This window comes from Gymnodraco acuticeps, unplaced genomic scaffold (assembly GCF_902827175.1).
Source record: "Gymnodraco acuticeps unplaced genomic scaffold, fGymAcu1.1, whole genome shotgun sequence".
In the NCBI taxonomy this organism is placed as follows: Eukaryota; Metazoa; Chordata; class Actinopteri; order Perciformes; family Bathydraconidae; genus Gymnodraco; species Gymnodraco acuticeps.
In genome coordinates this window covers 1-19,467 of record NW_022991210.1, presented here as the reverse complement: position 1 = coordinate 19,467, position 19,467 = coordinate 1, and the positions used below count along the sequence as shown (strand labels likewise).

The 19,467-nt window shown below is 40.6% G+C and overlaps 1 protein-coding gene across 2 annotated transcripts; it reads left to right on the top strand.

Moving 5' to 3' along the window:
- Positions 1-1,083: 1,083 nt before the first annotated feature.
- On the top strand, positions 1,084-18,723 carry rai14 (retinoic acid induced 14; the record flags this gene model as incomplete). 2 transcript variants are annotated; one of them, XM_034238607.1, is given in 19 exon segments in its annotated part: positions 1,084-1,214; positions 2,609-2,697; positions 2,898-2,962; positions 3,857-3,914; positions 4,398-4,468; positions 8,723-8,829; positions 8,918-9,102; positions 9,790-9,815; positions 10,179-10,265; positions 10,619-10,708; positions 11,545-11,676; positions 12,289-12,390; positions 12,938-13,564; positions 14,097-14,566; positions 14,922-15,090; positions 15,195-15,362; positions 16,404-16,574; positions 16,680-16,745; positions 17,100-18,723. In XM_034238607.1, coding segments are annotated over 19 exon segments (2,901 nt in total), but the record flags the coding sequence as incomplete, so codon positions are not given.
- Positions 18,724-19,467: the final 744 nt, after the last annotated feature.

The window sequence follows — 19,467 nt, the reverse complement described above, 5'->3', positions numbered from 1 at the left end:
AATATTCCATTACTAGTCCACAGTGATGTCTCTGGTGCAGGCTGCAGAGCTCCGCGGTCATCCTAGCAGTTTCAGTGACAGAAGGGACTTTAATAGCCTAGCATTTCTCCACCAGCTGTGCAAAATGTATTGCAGTGATTGCACTTGGGTGTTTGCCACAGAGGCTATTTACACCATGTTTAAAATAGGGTACAGTTTGCCACCACAAGTATTTCTGGAGTCAGAGAGTTCACCCTCTGATCACGTGAAGGTCACTAGGCTATCGGGTCAGATTTAATACTGTGCTGCGTCCTCCTGATATGCACAGATGGTTTCAGAGAGAGCTCACTAATGAATCCTGGGGTGCCAACATGTTTGATGTGCACAGATTTAGTTCTCCCCCTACTCTGTTATCAAGTTAAGGACACACATTTACAGCATGCTGCTTTAATAACACATTTTCTCACTTTTCTTAATGTAAGCTCACCTTTAAATACGTCACTACTTCTTGCCTACTTGGACAATTGCAATTGTGGTTGATTATAGTTTGTGCGGCATTGTAAAAATTGTGTTTTTGTAATGTGAGTTTAGTTTTTATGCTAGATGTAGAAGCTCTTAAAGCTTACTGTGCTGTATTTGCTGCCATTAGCTTGCAGTCTCTCTGAGATCAGTCTTTCATGGTTGAAGCTTTCCAGTAGCTGACTTCTCTCTATCTGATCAGCCAGCCTGTCAGTTATACAAATGTGGGGCCATTTGGTTTGTGCATGTGTTTCAATTGGCTGTGTGTGCGCTCTCACAAGTGGAGACATGTTTTGTGTGGGCCATTAGCAATGGCAAAAAATCATTTTCTGAGAGAAATTGCTCACATTAAGGTCATCGCACCCATTTTGCCTGCACAGACTTGCTAATCTCTTAACGCATGTAAATGTCTAATGATGCACAATATTGGAATTTTAACATTATTATCATAGATAAGTAAATGACTGATATATCCTTTCTTTGAATAGTTCAGTCAAAGCAATGCACAACAATATGAACAGTTCTTAGGTCTGCTGATGATGGTGGTGATAATCATATCTTTCTTTCTCACATTTTCCTCCTTAGGCCAATGAGTGGAACAAGAATGACGAGCGCCTGCTTGCGGCGGTGGAGCACGGCGAGGCGGAGAAGGTGGCTCCACTCCTCGCCAAGAAGGGTGCCAGCTCCGTAAAGCTGGACAGCGAGGGGAAATCAGCGTAAGCATTCTTATTGTTATTTACAAAAGGATAAAAGGAAGATGGCTGTGAATATATTTAGCAATCAATTAAATTCAAATGTTACCATAATTATAGAGTATGCAACGGCTTCTGTAGGATGTATGCGGTAGGTGCTAGGGGAAGCAGCTTCAGTCAAAAAGGAAAAATATTTAGATTATACTACACTAACAAGGTTGCTAACTAAAACCAGAGTAGAACAAGATGTCCAGTTTGCAGACTGTTAAGTAAGATAAAGTGCAGCTTTTAGATAACTACTTGGATCTCAGCTCACACTTTAATAGCAACTTGTTTTAATAAGAAATAGGGTAATTGTGGTAAAATAAAAATGGGTGATTCAATTTAAAAGAAACCTTATCCAGCCCTGGTGATTTTTGTGTTTTCCTTTCACTTCTAGGATTCTTGGGCTTATGCAACCACTTTCACGCTCCACAGCACCATGTTAAAAATGAATGACCAATCTAAAAATGTAGCTTTATTTTTAAGTCCCTGAAAGGTTGACATTTTCCAACATTCATTCAACCTCACTGACTATCAGTGTTGTGAAATCCACTTCATTTCTGCAGAGGGGGTGAAGCGCGTTGCCTCACCAGTTGAGATTGTTGATAACACAGAGGCTCAGTGTTAATATTTGACCTCCTTTCTTTTTTCTGAAACGCAACACCCACTGACCTCAATGTGTTTAGCAGCTCACGCAGAGCCAGCAACATCAAAACCCAGGAACAAATGCAAGGAGAAAGAAATGTGTAGATTCTATCATGCTGAGACCAACACGCAGCCGTTTTTATTTCATCAATAGCTCACATCCCCAACCTTTTGTGAGTCAAAAGCAGAAACACGCACACAAATCCACACTCGCAGGCTTTGTAAATTATGATGAATGTGATGTTTTGGGATCTCAATGCTTCAATCTTTTCATGGCTCTCAAAGGAGGAGTCTACAGTATCTCTATGGGGATAAAACCTGATTGAAAGGCATGTGGGCATAGTTGCCGTGTGTTAGTGTGTGAGTGTGGATCCCATGCACACACCAAGGGAATGCCGGGCATGTTTAGTGATTTTTTTTTCTCTGTGCATTCTGCTCGCTGACCTGGAAAAGGGGTTGTATTGATTTTCTCTGCACACATACGCACAAACAGACAATAATGTGTATGAATAAAAAGTTGTGGTTTTACAAAGGGGAAGGTGCTCTATGAGCAAAGTCGTTGTACTTTGTATGATGACAATAAAGATATATTATTCTGTTTTCCCATCATGACATTCTCAAAGTTAATCTAAATCTAGGAAATATGTAAAATAGCTCTCATGCAAACGTCTTTGTTGTTGTGATTTTATAAAGCCTGACTTTGTTTTGTGTGTGTGTGTGTGTGTGTACAGTCTTCATGTGGCGGCTGCACGTGGACACACAGACTGCCTCGCTGTCATCCTGGCCCATGGAGCTGACCTGTCAATCACTGATGCTGCAGGTATGTACTGCAGTTTATAAAGTAAAGATAAAACGTCTAGGGATGGTTAAGAATTTCAGCATGCTACCATTATTTTCATAGTAATGTGAGTCCAAAAGTCCCACTTCCAAGATGTGTTTGTGTGGTCTTCTCCTACCTTTCATTTTATCAAATTTGGATTAATATATTTCAACTATGCCCTGTCTTTTATTTATGTTCAGGTTTAAATCCGTTGCATCTTGCTGCCAAAAGCAATCACATCGAGTGCTGCAAAAAGCTCATTCAGGTAAGGTGGATGGAATCAAGAATGCTCTTAAAGTACCAATTAAACAATAAAATGTACTTTTCATACTAACTGCCCTTAAAGCAATGTGACAATTTGGTTCAAGCCATGCTTTTTTACACTACGGTCCATCATAAGATACATAGTATTTTATTACATAAAATGACTGTACAGTATTTGTGCACTTTCAACTAAAAGTGAGAAATATGCAGCTGAGAATGTTTTCAGGCCACTCAGCAGGACTGTTCTCGGACACATTGCTTTGTGTCTCCAATAAGGAATGTGTGAACGCAGGAGCATGAGCTGTTGGAAACCTCCAGTACACTCTGAAGAGTCACACTGTTGTGTTAAGATGTCTGACAGCAGACCGTTTCACTGGACCATTCCTTCAGTCTGCTGATTGTGTGTGTGCATCTGCGTAGATCAGCAGACCGCAGCAGGACGAGACACACACACACACACACTTTCACACACTCCTACTGCTCTAATCTGCTGACCTAACTACCCCATGATAGTTTGCAGCATCTGCTGGTACACACATCGACAATTTTAAAGCTCCAAACACCTTTCTGCCCCTGTGCCCCAAACGGCTGGTTCGGCTGCAATCTAACAGCACAGGAAGTTGCAAACTGCTAGCTGTTTGTTTACAACTGACAATCAATAAAGTTGTTATTCCTAAAATGTCACACAGCTACATTTTTGAGGAAAGTTTTAAACCGTTATGATAAATGTAAAAAAAGAATCAAATGATCATACAGACAGAGCAGGTTGATGGAGAGTGGAGACTACATCACAGCAGTTACTCGCATAACTAGAGTTTTACAAAGAAGATTTTGATTCTTAATAATGAATGAATCATTCGTTTGCATGTCTAATATGTTTCTGTTTCCCCTCCAGAGTAAGTGTCCTATCGATGCAGTGGACAGTTCAGGGAAGGCTGCTCTTCATCACGCTGGTAAGTGTCTCAGCGTCCTGAGAGTTAATAAACAAAACTGGTTTTTATTGAAGATTAGCCTGCTTAGACAAGAACGTGGGAAAATATCTTGTGAGATTAGGTTTGAGCTCTGATTCTATTTGGATTAAATCCTCTACAATATTTTGAGAGTGATTAAGCGTAGTATCATCCCAGTTTGTTGTCAAAGGTTCCCACAATGCTTAGCTGTTCATTCAATCCGAACTCTCTCTTACACACCTTATCATTTCTTTCTTGAGCCTGAGATTGAGGACTTGGTATGTTTTAAAGGAGAAGGAAAGTAGACCGATCATGTGCAACCCATCTTTTTTTAATTTGGTCTTTTTGAAATCAGAGAGGAGGATGAAGCAGATGCATATCTAAATGAAATCCTAAGGCTAACTGCTATAGACCACACTGCTATCTCTGGACTTCTTTGTTCATCTTTTCATGGCTGACTTTCTGATTGTTTCTTTTAATCCTCAGCTGCCAGCGGGAACATCCAGACCGTCCAACTGCTGTGTGAACTCAAAACTCCCGTCAACCTAAAAGATGCAGTATGTATTTTTACTCCTTCTTTTTTTCCCAGACTTATTTTCCTGGCAGGATAGTAAGGGGGCCTGAAACGGGATAAAACCCACAGAAAACGGTTCATTCAGTGTGATTCATACCCCTCTCTAGTTTGTTATTTCCAAGGAATGTTCAAGAGAGAGGAATATGTTCAAGAGAGTTGAATGCTTTAGGTTTCTTTTTCTGGCAATTACCAGACAATTGGTCCCGTGTTTGTAACATGATGCTTTCTGCAATTATCTTCTGTAAAATATCTTATTTAACTATTATTATTTACTATTATGTCGCTTGATTTGCTTTCTAAAGAGCAGAGGTAAAACGATATTTGTTTAAAGGTGGGGTAGGTAATTTTGGAGAAACCAGCTAGAATTTGAAAATACACAGCCGGAACAAATCTGCCACTTCCTTACAGAGCCCCTCCTCCAACACACACAAACGCGCACATGACCAATGAGGGCACGAGATAAGTTTGTGCACAGATGGAAGGCTGACAGGCAGGTAGGCCATCCAGTTATTTTAGCCGGGCCGGCTCAGATGTTTGGTTGTGCTTTTTACAGCGCTACGGCTTCCACAGATGACATTTTTTATGGATTTTTTATCAAAGCACTTCAGATATTCATTGCTATCGGGATGTTAAGAGCATTCCATGGAATATAACAAAAAGTGTATCTCGAGCCGGTTTCTCAAACTTACCTACCCCACCTTTAACTGTTTAAATCTACAATATGAACGATACTCTTTAACAGACATTTCCTCTCGTTTGTCCTTATAGATGGAATAATATTTCACAGTGTGTGTGTATGGGTGCCTGTGCATTTATGTGTGAATGTGTGTGAGGTAGGGGGTCAGGGTACTGTGGGAACTTTGCTCTCAAGCCACAGACATGTGGTCTCCATTGCAGTGATGTACCATGCCTGTGTGTGTGTGTGTGTGTGTGTGTGTGTGTGTGTGTGTGTGTGTGTGTGTGTGTGTGTGTGTGTGTGTGTGTGTGTGTGTGTGTGTGTGTGTGTGTGTGTGTGTGTGTGTGTGTGTGTGTGTGTGGTGTGTGTGTGTGTGTGTGTGTGTGGTGTGTGTGTGTGTGTGTGTGTGTGTGTGTGTGTGTGTGTGTGTGTGTGTGTGTGTGTGTGTGTGTGTGTGTGTGTGTGTGTGTGTGTGTGTGTGTGTGTGTGTGTGTGTGTGTGTGTGTGTGTGTGTGTGTGTGTGTGTGTGTGTGTGTGTGTGTGTGTGTGTGTGTGTGTGTGTGTGTGTGTGTGTGTGTGTGTGTGTGTGTGTGTGTGTGTGTGTGTGTGTGTGTGTGTGTGTGTGTGGAAGAAGGGAAGAGAATGTGTTTCCTTTTTATTATCATGCCACAGCTGGCCTGCTGGAGATAAACACACACTCACTCTGTCACACACACGCAGTGGTCTCTAGTAAAGGCCGACATGTTAAGATGTTTTGTGTATTTCTAATTAAAATGAATTGCCCCCTCGTTCTTGTTCAAGCCTTTGACAAGTTGTATGTTGTGGCTTTTTAAACTGGTTCATGCTACCACTGTAAACCACTGGCTGTGAGGATTTTAAACTAAATAATTGTGTTCCTGACATCCGATATAGTTGGAGCCAGCCTAACCACATATTCCTTCTGTGACATTTGCAATATATCTTGCCAATCAATCTTAAAATTGTTAAGCAGGTTTTCGTAGCTTAACGACAATGCTGTCCGCTGTACACATAGACTAATAACCACAACGTGTGGAACATATGGCTGTTTGTGTTATGAGCAGAACAGGCCAGCTTGTTGGCCTCAGGCAGACATCATGGCTGTAACTCATATCTATACCTGGTCTATATTTGACTTAAATAAACCCACAGCAAGATATAGAAAGAAACACAGGAACATCTGCCAGGTTTCTCAAATGTCAGACAAGGAATGTTTATAGAAAATCAAGTAAATGTAAACTTAAATTCTGCTCAGACAGTGGTAGTACAGTATATAGTGTAAACGCTTCCTTATGTTTTCAGTTGGAAAGAAATATATTTCTCAATTACTCTGAGAAAATCCAGCCTTGATACAATTCACAGACGTGTCCCGTTAATTCTTTGGCATCTATGCGTCCGGTCTGAGTGGGTGAAGGAGTCTTGGAAGACTACAAATGTGATAATTTGGAATAAACATGATGGTACTTTATTCTCTAGACAAGTTAGTCATGTAGCTTGTTTATATACAGACTATAGCCCTGTCTATACTTTAACATTTTAGGCTGATACTGATATCAGTATTTGGTAAACATATATATGCGCCTATAGTAGTTTGGTTCAATGTATAATAATCTCGGCCAATACATATCAGTCTGAATGATTTATCTGTCTAGCTGAACTGCAGTGTTTAACAAGTATTGCTAGATAAACAAAATAAAGAAGTCTGGCAATAAAACTATCTGAACTGCTGAACATGTGATCAGGTATCATGTGAGCTAGTAGTACAAAGTGAAAGCGCGTATGTCATATAGCGTTCACAAAGGACAATGTAATAAAACATTTGAAATCTGTAGGAATGTTGATTTCTTTAGTTTGTATTAATGTTAGTGTTATTGGTGTGAATACTACTTTGCCGTGTGCTGTAGTCTCATTGTTAATCATAGGTGAATGAGTTCTACAAAATGAAAGTATGCACATTTATTGTAGTCATTATGGTAAAAAATTAAACAGGCATGATCAGGTTCTAGGCTGGTCCAGTGGACATCCACATACCAGGAAGTGGCCTAGTGAGTGATTCAGTGAGTGGTATTCAGAAGGAGTTTTAGCAATGATTCCCCACATGGGATTGATGACCTTGTACGGCGAGGCAGGATATAGAAGGAAAAATAACAATTCTGGCTGTAAATATTCCAGACTTTTTTTCTTTCTTTCTTATTTTTGTAGATAGTTTTACCTCTCCCGGCCTCCAAAATGATTAAATTAAAAATAAATCCACTAATTTCATAAAATATGAGGCGGGAAAAAAAGTTTCTAAAGTACGTCACATATACTTTATATATATATTATATTATTTACCAGACTGTGACACAGACATATACTGTATATCGAGTATGTGATCATCAAGTAGCGATCACCACAGAACTTTTAATATATAATGATTTTTCTTCTCTTTGAAGTTTATCACTGGTCTATTTTTTTCCGAACAAGTAACAGGTTGAAAGCCAATTTAGACTCTTTATGTGTGTTTTTGTGGCAGTTTTGATAGTTATTGTCCCATTAGGAGTGTATTACGTTTTTTAACAGGCCCATGTTTGTGTGTGCTGGCTTTGATTGGCAGGCCTCCTAAATGATGACACTTAGCTGGGATGGCTGCTGCTCCAATTCTTGACATCTTTGCCCTCATTTGGTAGTCTGGCTTTAAACTGACAAGATGACAGCATGTTTTAAACATAATACATAGTGTAGACGAACATTTATACACCTGTGCTCTCACGTTCGTCCACACAGACACTAAGTCTATTACCCTGAAATGTCTGTATTTTAGATTCCTGAGAAGAAACACAGACTGAGCGGAGCAGACACAGGGCTGTTAAAGTATTTAGCAGAGCTCAGAGCTCACAACATAGTTTGATTCTCTGTGGTGTGTGCAAGCAGCAGCCTTGTATTATAAAACACAGCCGTGCTGACACACTTTGTTTTCTTGACATTCTTGTGCTTTTTTCCCCACAGTTGAACATGACTGGATTTGTTCCACTTTGGTTAACTTGCATGTAATATAAATGACCAGTGTAAATGTCTACAGTTTAATATAGAGTTCCTTACCTGTTGTTTAACGATTAGGGAAGATGAGGTTTTTCTGCACTAAACTTAGCCTTCTGGCAGCAGCTCCTTCCATGCTGTACACTGCCATCCAAAAGCCCGGCCAATCACATGAGTTAGATTTAGGTCATAGAGGTTTAAGGTTAGGTTAAAGGTAATGCTTGGGGTTAGGATCCGTCAAAAAACATTTGGGATTACTTTTCATAAAATACTGCCTCAGTTGGTGAACCTGGGGCAATACACTCCACTGAGTCAGCCTATTCATTTGGGAATGTAAATAATATATAATCCATAATCATATCTACGCCTCCTCAGAACACATTTGGCTTTTCTGTTTACCTGTCAGGAACATCCAGTCCTCTTTCACATGTCACTCCAGATAACTTATGAGGTGTTGGGTTTTTGATCCCTCCATTATATGATTGCAATCATAACTAATGTTTGTATCGTCTGTTTGCTCTAAAGGACGGGCTCACTCCTTTGCTGTTGTCAGCCAAACATGCGCATGCTGAGGTGTGCAGCACTTTGCTGGACTGCGGTGCTGAAGTCAACACTTTTGACAACAGCGGCAGGTACAAACACAATCAAGAGAGATGACTTATTACAGACACTTGCAGATGTTGCATTGTGGATCAATATTTGTTATTTTCTGCGTTGCAGGACGGCCCTGATGCTGGCCACTGAGTCCGGCGCTCTCTCTGTGGTTGAAGTGTTGATCCAGAGAAGAGCAGATCTGACGGCTGCAGATTCACAAGGCCACGATGTCTTACACTACGCCAAGCTGTCGGGCAACTCTGAGATCAAAACCCTACTCACTGCCGCCCTGAACAGCCATCAGGGCCTAGGTAAATGTTATGCAAAGTCTCTCACATACACACACACACACACACACACACACACACACACACACACACACACACACACACACACACACACACACACACACACACACACACACACACACACACACACACACACACACACACACACACACACACACACAGTTTGAGCATTGAAGCAGCCTAAGGCCAGTTTTGTGTGTTGCCGAAATTATGCATTAACTTTATAATTTTTCTCGGTGACTCACTCTAAGTTATAACTGCAACGATTAGTCAGTTAATCAATAAGTATTTTTGCTAATTGATTATTCATTTTACATGCTAAAATATGGAGATTTCCTGCTTTTTTTTCTGTTTTTTTTTAATCACATTAAAGTAAATATGATTGAGTTTTTGATTGGATTTTTTTTTTACATTTAGGAGACAAAACGTTTTATCAATTGATTTAGCAAATAGGCAACGAACAAACATATCACCCATGTGGTTGAGATTTGTATCACTCTGGTTTCAACGCTAAGTCAACACTGCCACCTGGAGTTATCCCACTAGTATTGTTTTTATTTTACTTCACATGTTTGGTGTTAGCTGTTTTCTTTGAATGCAATGTCAAATGTTTTAGAAATATTTAAAATATCTAAAGAGAAAGACATCATTATTTATTTTTTGCGTGTTTTCCCTTTTCTCCTTTGACAGATACAAAGTCTCCTAGGAGTCCTCAGGTAACACACCAGCATGGAATCAGAGTTACTAAAACACCTGAACCTATCAATTATTATTAGTAGTGGATGAGTCCAAATATTTGTTTCCATCTGATTCATAGTGATGGAAATCTAAAGCCAAATTCTATTTAGTTTCTGTTGTGTAGATGCAACTTATTGATTGTAGTTTAGAAGCAGCTTTTCTTCGGTGTCAAACTTCTCAGCCTGACAACAGTATTTGAGTTGCTATTTTGGAAAACTAAACTCAAGTCTTACATCAGCTCTCATTGATGGACCTTCCTCTTACTAACCAGCACTGAACCCCTCCTTTCTCCTTCTCTCTCTGGTACCCCTCCTTCTCTTCTCTCTTCACTGGCTCCTCAGCATGATCAAGTAACTAAACTAAGTGATGAACGGATCACAACTCCCAAAAAAAGAAAAGCACCTCCACCTCCTATTAGCCCACTGCAGGTAACGCATGTCTCTCTTTGTATCTGCTTCATCATCATGGCACTCTTTATAAATGCATGTCTGCAGGTTGTTTATAGTCAGACCTGTATCTACCCGGTGTGTTTGATTATTAGTCAGTCCCTCATTAGTTTCAAGTTTTGCCAAATTATTTCACTCATGTTTTTCTTTATTTAATGTATGCACTAACAGGCCTTGTGTTCTCCAGAGTTTAGGATTGATAAACGTTCATGATGTAAACATCAGATCATAACCATCCTATTTGAATTGTTTTGAAAAGAGTTCAACAATTGTTGGCCTTTTCTCAACAAAATTATAACAAAAACAACATCTAAAAATAAGTCTTCCTCCTTCAGAGCTCTGGGCCCTCCTCTCCCTCTGTCCTAACTTCCAGTGGGACACCAGGATCCAACACAAGTGACACTCCCAAAAGATTCAACTACAAGGTAATGAAAAGCTTTAAAACATGACAAATATAACAACTTCAGAAAGGCAGGGAGGATTTTCTAGTTTTAATACATTTAAATAAACATACAATTATTTAATTATACATTGTTATTATTTACTCTTAATAGGGAGAAGGGAACCAGCAGGAGAAATAATTATTTTCATTATCAAAAAGTCAACTTTAATGTCAATCTTTCAGTTTGTGTGTACAGACAGAGAGATCGAAATAACGTTTCCAACAATCCCTAATACAAATATACATACAAATGTTTAAATATATATATCCTATATATACACACAATCAACAGACACATTTACATTTTATATAGTAATTCCAAGAACTTAAGCAATTTAAAGTTATAAGTACAGTTTGGTATGATATATTAGAACACTCTTAGACAAGATAATCAGAAAACCAAAATAAATATATCAATATATGAAGTTAACCTTCCCTCAAATAAGATTGGTTAATATATAAATGTCGTCCTTGATTAAAACTGCACTGTTTCCTTGTGATTTTTCAATAAAGGTTTGTGTAGTTTTTGAGATCAGGTGTGATGTTGCAAATATGCTAGTTTCTCAGGAATGACAAATCAAACCTTTCACATTCTTTGACTTCAACTCCAGAGGGAGACATTTTCCTACATAATTAACTCAACTACAATAATTAACTAGTGATTTATGATACAGTAGCATCTCATGGGCCAATTAGCGAAACGCTTGCCTTCACACCCTTTTCCCTCCGTTCATTTTTCCTCCTCCTCCTCTTCTCACCTTTACTTTTCTCTCCTCCCACTCCTCTTTACCTCCACTCCTCCTTGCTCTCATTTGAAAGGAGGATGAGGTCAGGGGTACGACGCTGAGAGCGGAGGTTGAGAAGCTCCATGAGGAGAGAACCATGTTGCTGGAGACCATCGAAGACCTGAAGCAGTCGGTGGAGCAGACGGGCCCCGACCCGGAGACAAAGGTGATTAATGACTGATCAACACTTTAGTGACCGTAGTATATCACAGGTGAGCCCATTGGAAAACAGATGTGATGACTTTTCAGCCTACGGAATGACGTCAGAGTTTTGGTGTGAGAAGCAGAGCATTTATCACGTAGAGTACAGCACATGCACCGAGTATAATTATTGGTGTACTTACATATTGTAATTTAATGTTTTACCAAAGCATACATATGTTTTCCTATTTGGATGAAGATAAAGATGGGTGCTTTGCACGGTGGTTTTGATTCATTTTGAGCTATTGTGTATAAATCACAAGTTTACTCACTCAAACTAAAAGGCGATGTAACTGTTAAAGAGGGTGCACGTTTCCAAGGCTCCCACAAAAACATTTTTTACTACTAAAAGTCTTTGTTAGAAATCTTAAATCATCACTGCCTTTGTCAGTGTAATACAATACTTTGACAAAAGACAGCTGTGTACTGCTGAACCTTTTCACCTTGGGCATTCTTGAAGGAGGTCTACCTAAGCTTTATACGTGTCACAACTCGTTTTGTTTTTCAGAAGGCAGCTAGTGGTCCTTAACGTTGCTGTTCTGTCTGTGTGTGCCTCTGCATGTGAATGTGTTGACAGGTCGAGCAAGGTTTTACAGCATCTGCAGCGCTGGTTTCTGCTCTGCAAGCGAAGATTGCTGCACTCACCTTGGAGAAACAGCAACTTGCAAACAAACTCAAGGTACTATGCAACCCATTCATTAACACATGTGAGTTAACCGTAAATCGATGAATGAACACACTCAAGTTCATAAGCTGAGCAACCGCTGCAGTCTTTATGTAAGAAGCTAAAAACCTAAATTATAGCAACAAATCACACATTATTTTGAAAGTTCTGTTTTTATTCAGAAATAACACAATATATATTAGGTTTATAAATATGCAGGTCACCCTTGAAAAAGAGATCTTTTGATCTCAAGGGGCTTTCACCTGGTTAAATAAAGGCTACAAACAAACAGGTTTAAATAGTCTGAGTTAGTCACACACTGGATGTCTTTTAAACTAAGTGTGATTTCAGTACAGATTTACTCTAAACTTTGATTAATTACCATTTTATTATCGCAGACGCTAATAAAATATTGCTGCTTTTCTTGGTCCCCTCTGTAATTGCTTTGGATAAAAGCATCTAACATGTAATGACAATTTGAAAAGTTCGCCGGCAAGTACTCGCACAAGTTGTCTGTGTTTTGTTAGTGGGTTTCTAATTTGTTCAATTCCTCACCTCACAGAAACATCCATCCCTCCAAGGAAGCGAGGACACCAGTCGTCCAAACAGCATGACCTCCAACTCCTCCTTCCACTCCACCCAGGATGAGTTTGAGTCACTGCCACATGTGGAAAGGGAAGAAGAGGAGAATGGAGGAGGGAGCAAAGAAGAGATCCAGCTGTTGAGGCTGGCGCTAGAAAGCGTTCAAGTAAAACTGCAAGAAACTAGGAAGGAAAACCGCTTGCTTCATACACAGCTGAAACCTGAGCGAGAAGGAGAGGAGGATGAAACCCGCAGGGAGAAAGGAAGAGAGGAAGAGTTGATGGAGAGTCTGGCGGAGCTTCAGGCGAAGCTGACAGACACTCAGGAGAGATACCACCAGGCTGTGGAGGAGGTGGAGGAGCTGAGGGAGCACATGGGAGGTGAGACGGATCAACAGGAGGTCCAGAGACGCACATCGTCCACACTAGAACAGGAAGTAAAGCAGCTGAGGGCCCTGCTCGTCCAATCAGGATCTGAGCTGGAATTGGCAGCTCAACGAAGCAGACAGCTGGAGGAGGCGCTGAGGAGTGTGAAGGAGGGGGGGGAGAGGACTGTACGGATTGAGGAGCTGCACAAGGAGGCACAAGAGGAGATAAGGATCCTTCAGGTGAATATGGGCCTCTTTTCCTCTCTAAACATTAGTATGACTGAAAGGGGAATCCCAGCAATTTCACACATCAAAGTCAGGTTACAGGTCTCGGGATGTTCCACTGCAAAGAAGTAGCATCCAGTGTGTTGTGGCTGCTCAATCTGTTGAGTTGAGTTGGCACTTAGCCGGTTGTAGCTGAAAATGACCAATTTTAAAATGAATCAAATCTGGAGGTGAGACATTAGAAAGAAACAAGCTTACAGAGATCAAGAGCTGGCTGAGGCTACATAAGCCCTAGCATTACACAGCTGACTCTCTGATTAAACTCTCAGTGGTTGAGTTGCAATCTGGGTAATGTAGGCGCCAGGTTTTTGCAGGAAGAATATGTGCAAAATGACATTTGTTGTGTTTCTGCTGCATTGAAAACTAAACTAAATGTGTGAAATGGCTTCAACTTTGACTTCTATCCCACTTATGTTACGTCCGTTACTTCTTGGATGAATTGACAGCTTTTCCTCTTGAATTGACCCCGTCTCCTTTGTGGCTGTAGGAGGCTCTGAGGGGCACAGTGCCAGTTGAAGCTGCAGCTAAAGACTTTGAAGAGATGAAGGCTGAGCTGAGCGAGGTGAATGCCGGGTTGCAGCGCCGCCTGCTGGAGCTCTCACACTCCTACAGCGACACCAAGAGCCAGCTGAGTGCTGCTCAGAAACAGCTGTCTGAGGGCAGCGCCCCCTCATCCCCCTCCTCAGAACAGCAGCAGGTCACGGTGCTGATCAGCAAGGTGGAGGAGCTACAGACGCTGCTAGCTGAGATGGAGAAGAAGCACTTATCTGCGGGAGAAGAGATTTCTCTGCTGAGGCAGGAGGCCGAGGCTCAGGCTCAGAGCTCTGTGGACCTCGCTGACCACACACAGGTGATGTCATCTCTGGGAAACGCCATCAAAGAGTTGGAAAGCCAGTCAGAGGCCCTGAAGGAGCAGCTGCAACAGAAAATCCTGCAGGTGGAGGATCTTCAGAAAAGGTGAGGAAAAGTATGATGTCACAAGTAGGTGACAGATGTGTCTTATCCTGCTGTTAGTAGTGACTTCAGCTGGATGCTGAGGGAGAGTTGGGGCTCATGAAATGGTATTAACGCAATTACAAATGCAGTGCAGGAATGTAAAATATGTACATTTACCTAGATGCTTTTCTAAAAAATGTTTTAGACTTTTACTAGAGTGTTTACATTTCATGTTTCTCATATTGAAGTGATAAGCTGATAACGTTGAGCCTGCAAGAAGTCTAACGGTCACTGACCAAACTAATTAGACAGCTTTAAAGTGTTCTTGTAGTGGAACTTCTCACAACATGGTTCTTGTGCGTCTTTCAATAAAAAGGCTGTCGGCAGCCAAAGATGGCACCCAAGAGGATTCAGCCTCCCGCATGGAGCAGGAGAGCAGGCGAGAGCAGCTGGAAGGCGAGGTGAAGCACCTGACGCAGCTCCTCCAGGGGGCCCTCAGGAAGCAGGACGAGATGGCTCTGGAGGCGGCTGATGCATGGCAGATGGTGAGAAGAAAGACATCAGATACAAAACAACTTTTGATTTTGACTGTTTATTGTCTTCATACTATGTATGTCTTAAGACTGACCTAACTCAATGTATCCATCAGGCCCGGGACAACCGAGCAGAGCTGGAGGCCCTGCAGGAGCTGCTGATGTCCAGGGAGAAGGAGAACCAGGTGCTGACCAGCAGGCTGGCTGAGGCCCAGGATGCAGTGTGTCAGCTCAAACAGCTGGTGGAGAACCACGTGGCCTCAGAGAGAGAGAAGAACAAGAGAGTGAGGAATAATCCTGTAGACAATGTGGGAATACCCCATCTCCTCGAGCAGTAATCTGTCTGACCAACACTTCTTTAGAAATGTGATTCTGCAACTGGTCGTGTTTTATGGCATGAGTCCACTTTAGCTTGACACTGTCTAATCAGGGCTTTGTTGTGTTTTTAAAACATTTTTATTTGTTTTAACAATATCTCTTTAAAAATATGTAGTAGCCAGCAATCTTCTATAAAATAATGTCTCATTATTTCTCAAGACTCGTACAAAAATATTCCCTCTCTGGCCTCAGCTTATGTAGCTCACCTGTAAGGGATAATGTGCAGCGAGGCGGTCATTACAGTATAGGTAAAAGAACCCGACAGGCAGATCTGCATGAAGGGTGTTCTTTTCCCCATAATGACCGCCTCGCTGCACATTATCCCGCTTATTACATGGCCAACAAAGTAACGATATGACTCCCAATATTAATGGAAATGCTTTTATTGATTTAGAAAATGTTTTTATTGATTTAAAAAATAGTAGGCTATTATTGATTTTAAAATGACATGCATTCGCTAAGAAAAATAGTCCGTTGTTACTGTTTGAACTAACGTAGCAACGGCAGGAGCTGCTTCGATAGCGTTTTTGCAGACCTTTTTGATTACAGATTTGAAAACATCGTTGCTTGCTTTAAAAGTAGCACAATTCATGATGTCAAACCTTGGAAAGTATCGAGATATCCCTGCCCTAATGCCAAAGTAACTGCACACTGAATATGTTTTGCCATTTGATGTCTATGTCTGGACCGCTGTGTAAAAAGGAGGGTTTCTTCCCCGTTACTTCTCCGCTGTTTTCTTGTCCCAGGACTTGTTTGTGCAGATGTGAGCGTCCTTAACAACGGTCAATAAGTGCTTGACAGCGGTCTGTCTGTTCTGGATTAACAACGTGTCACGTGTTCAGAATCGAGTATTCAACTAAGCCATGTAATAAAGAGGCATAAGTAATGAATTGAGACTGTTTTATAAAGATTCCAGAAAAACTAACCTGTCATTTTCCCCCTCTTAGATAGATGACCTGTCCCGGGAGGTGGGGAAGCTGAAGGATGCCCTGAACAGCCTATCACAGCTCTCCTACAGCGCCGGCTCTCCGGCCAAGAGGCAGCAGCAACAGCAGCAGATCAACCAGCAGCTGGAGACCATGCAGCAGCAAATCAAACAGCTACAGTACCAGCTGACTGTAAGATATGATCTCTACTTGTTCTTAGTTTCAAACCTCCTATTCTATTAACAATACTTAAATGTGAAAGTGAAAAAGTGTATTTACCTCATTTTATCTTTGTAGGAGTCAAAGAAGCAGCACCAGGAGATAGTGTCCGTCTACAGGATGCACCTCCTCTATGCTGTCCAGGTAAATCCATCTATTAGTTTGCTTAAAGCTACGTTTTCATCTCAATGTGCTAAACATTTTTTATATATAAATAATACTAAATATAATACTCAGGATACAAAATTGTCCCCCACTTGAACCTGTGATCTTCTAGTGAGCTTGCTTGACCAATCAGCACCAAGCAAACTACTACTGGAGTCTAATGTCTCAAATAGTAGGCTTTAAAATACATATTATTAGTACATTTGTATGGATGAACATGCAAAACAACTTTGCAGTATTCAACAGTCAGTAATAGCCTTAGATATCATTTTGTAATTGGGTAACTGTAATCTAATCTGGTTTGTTAACTGAACCGCTGCTGTGTCTCTTCAGGGTCAGATGGACGAGGATGTCCAGAAAGCCTTGAAACAGATCCTGATGATGTGCAAGATGCCAAGCCCAGCCAAGGAGACCTGCTAAGACCCCCCCCCCGCCCCCCCGGTCTGGTTTCCCACAAGCATGAACTGCTGCTGTCAGCACATTTCCTCCCGTCAGAATTCACACGGTGCTTAGGCCAACACATGGTGCCTCTGAATAAACCTGGAGTATTAGTTAATGAGGAGTAGGTTTACAGTCGTGTTCATTGCCTTTGCTAATGTCAGTCGGACAGATAGAGACCTAATGATGGGAGACGTTTTTGGGAAAGCCCTGCCCTGCCCAGCACAGATACTTTGCATCATGGTGGTTCCCGACACATTTAAAGTCTCAGTATGTGCAGTAACACTAAATCACATGCAGCCGTGTGTGTGTATTTTGACAGGAACATACATGTCATTTTCTGTTACAATGTGCGCTTAGAGAAAAAGAAACAGTTGGCGCTGCTGTTGCTTGTATCTATTTTATGATACAACAGTGTTAGTATTATTTTACTTGTCTAAAGGTGTCATGGTTGTCAACATTTTCCTGATACAAACTAAATTATTTGTGCCCTCTTAACAATGCATGTGACTTTGCTTAACACCAGCTCAGAAATGAATTGATATTTGGTCGCACTTGAAGAAAAGCATGATACTGTTTGTATGGCTCTCTTCCTATTGGCACAACAAATATATAAAAAGTGTATTTTACTGCATTGTATTACCATGCCATATTTTCTAAGATACTGTACTTTACTGAAGAGGTTTGATAGCTGTATTTTTGATGGCCTTGTTCTGAATTAGTTTATACTCCTGTTATTATTCATAGTTTACTGAAGTTAAAAACGGCAACACCCAACAGTAAGAGATCCATATGTTTGTCTGTTTCACAAAGAGGATAGTTAGTTGGTAAAATGTTAAGTACTTACAATTTCTCTAGTCTTTTTTTAATCTTTCACGTTGGTCTTTTTTTAGCAAATCCTTACTTGAAAAACATGCTAAATAAAAGAAAGTGTTCTGCTGTCACATGCTTGTAATCAGACAGTCTCTTCCTGAGGAGTACTGTTAGTCAGTCACACGTGCCAATTTCACCAGCTGTACTTCCTTCATTAATTTATTTACATGTACCAAGAATGTCAAGGTTCTGTCTTTGTATTTGTGATACTCCCATCTCATTCGTGTTTCATTGTAGGTACAGATTTACACTGTACAGAATATATAACTGATAACACCACACTCCTTTGCCTTAGTACTGTACTTAGAGCCATCTGCACTTAGGGATCATCTCTCTTGAGATTATTAAGAACAAACCCAACGCTGTTTACGGCTGACTGAAGCTTTCTCCCACTTGTGTTTTACATGATTTACAGCTGACTGAGATTTGTTAGACCCTGAGGAGAGCTTTTGCTTTATGTCAAGGTTTTTAAAATATCATAAACCACCTTTCTCTAGGCCTTGGCTGAAATGTGTTGTGAGAAGAAAGGGAAAAGAAAGAAATGACTCTTCTGTTGGTTGTTTCATCACTAACAGTTTTGAAGAGATATGAAATAAATGCTTGTTTGCCAACTGCTTTGTTGCCCACATAAACATTTTCAAGATACTGTTCTATCCTTTGTCTGTTTTTATTTGTTTGGCGTAAAAATGATGTGATTATTTAAGTAAAGTAATACAGTAACATCTTATTTTGTGAAGCTTTGAGACAAAGATAGCCAATTTAATCTCAGAAAAACCAGGCAACAGTTACTTTTTGTTGTGATTTGACACTTAAATGTGCACAGATCCATGCCACACGAGGACTGCAGGAACCAGTTCTTAACTGTGAAACAGAGGATTCAGAGTGTTCGGACAGATGGCCAATAAAGACAGAGGCTGTTCCTCTGTCAGCCGCAATGTATAGCCAGAAATGAAAGAGTCAAATCAGATTTAGTGTTTAGTGTGAAAAAGAAGAGTGGTACAAACTAAAGAGGGATATGACCACTAGATGGCAGCATTTGCCAAAACTCGTCGAAAATATGTTGAGAAAAAGTCCGAGTATAGTACGTTGAAGTATCATGATAAAGTTCATAAAATAGCATATTAAAAAAACAGCAAAAATATATATACTATAGAATTTCGAAAATGTCATTAACCCTTCTCTTGCGTTTCGGGTCAAAAGTGACCGAGTGACTTTGTTTTTGATCATACATAGTGTTTTTCATCCAATTGCCTCAAGACCTTATGTTATCCTCCACACTAGGCCTCTGAACATATACAATTGATGATCACCACTTGCATTGCTTTTTTAGTGATCTATTCAACAGTGAAACACCCATGATGGCGGTCAATTGACCGCCATAGAAAAATGA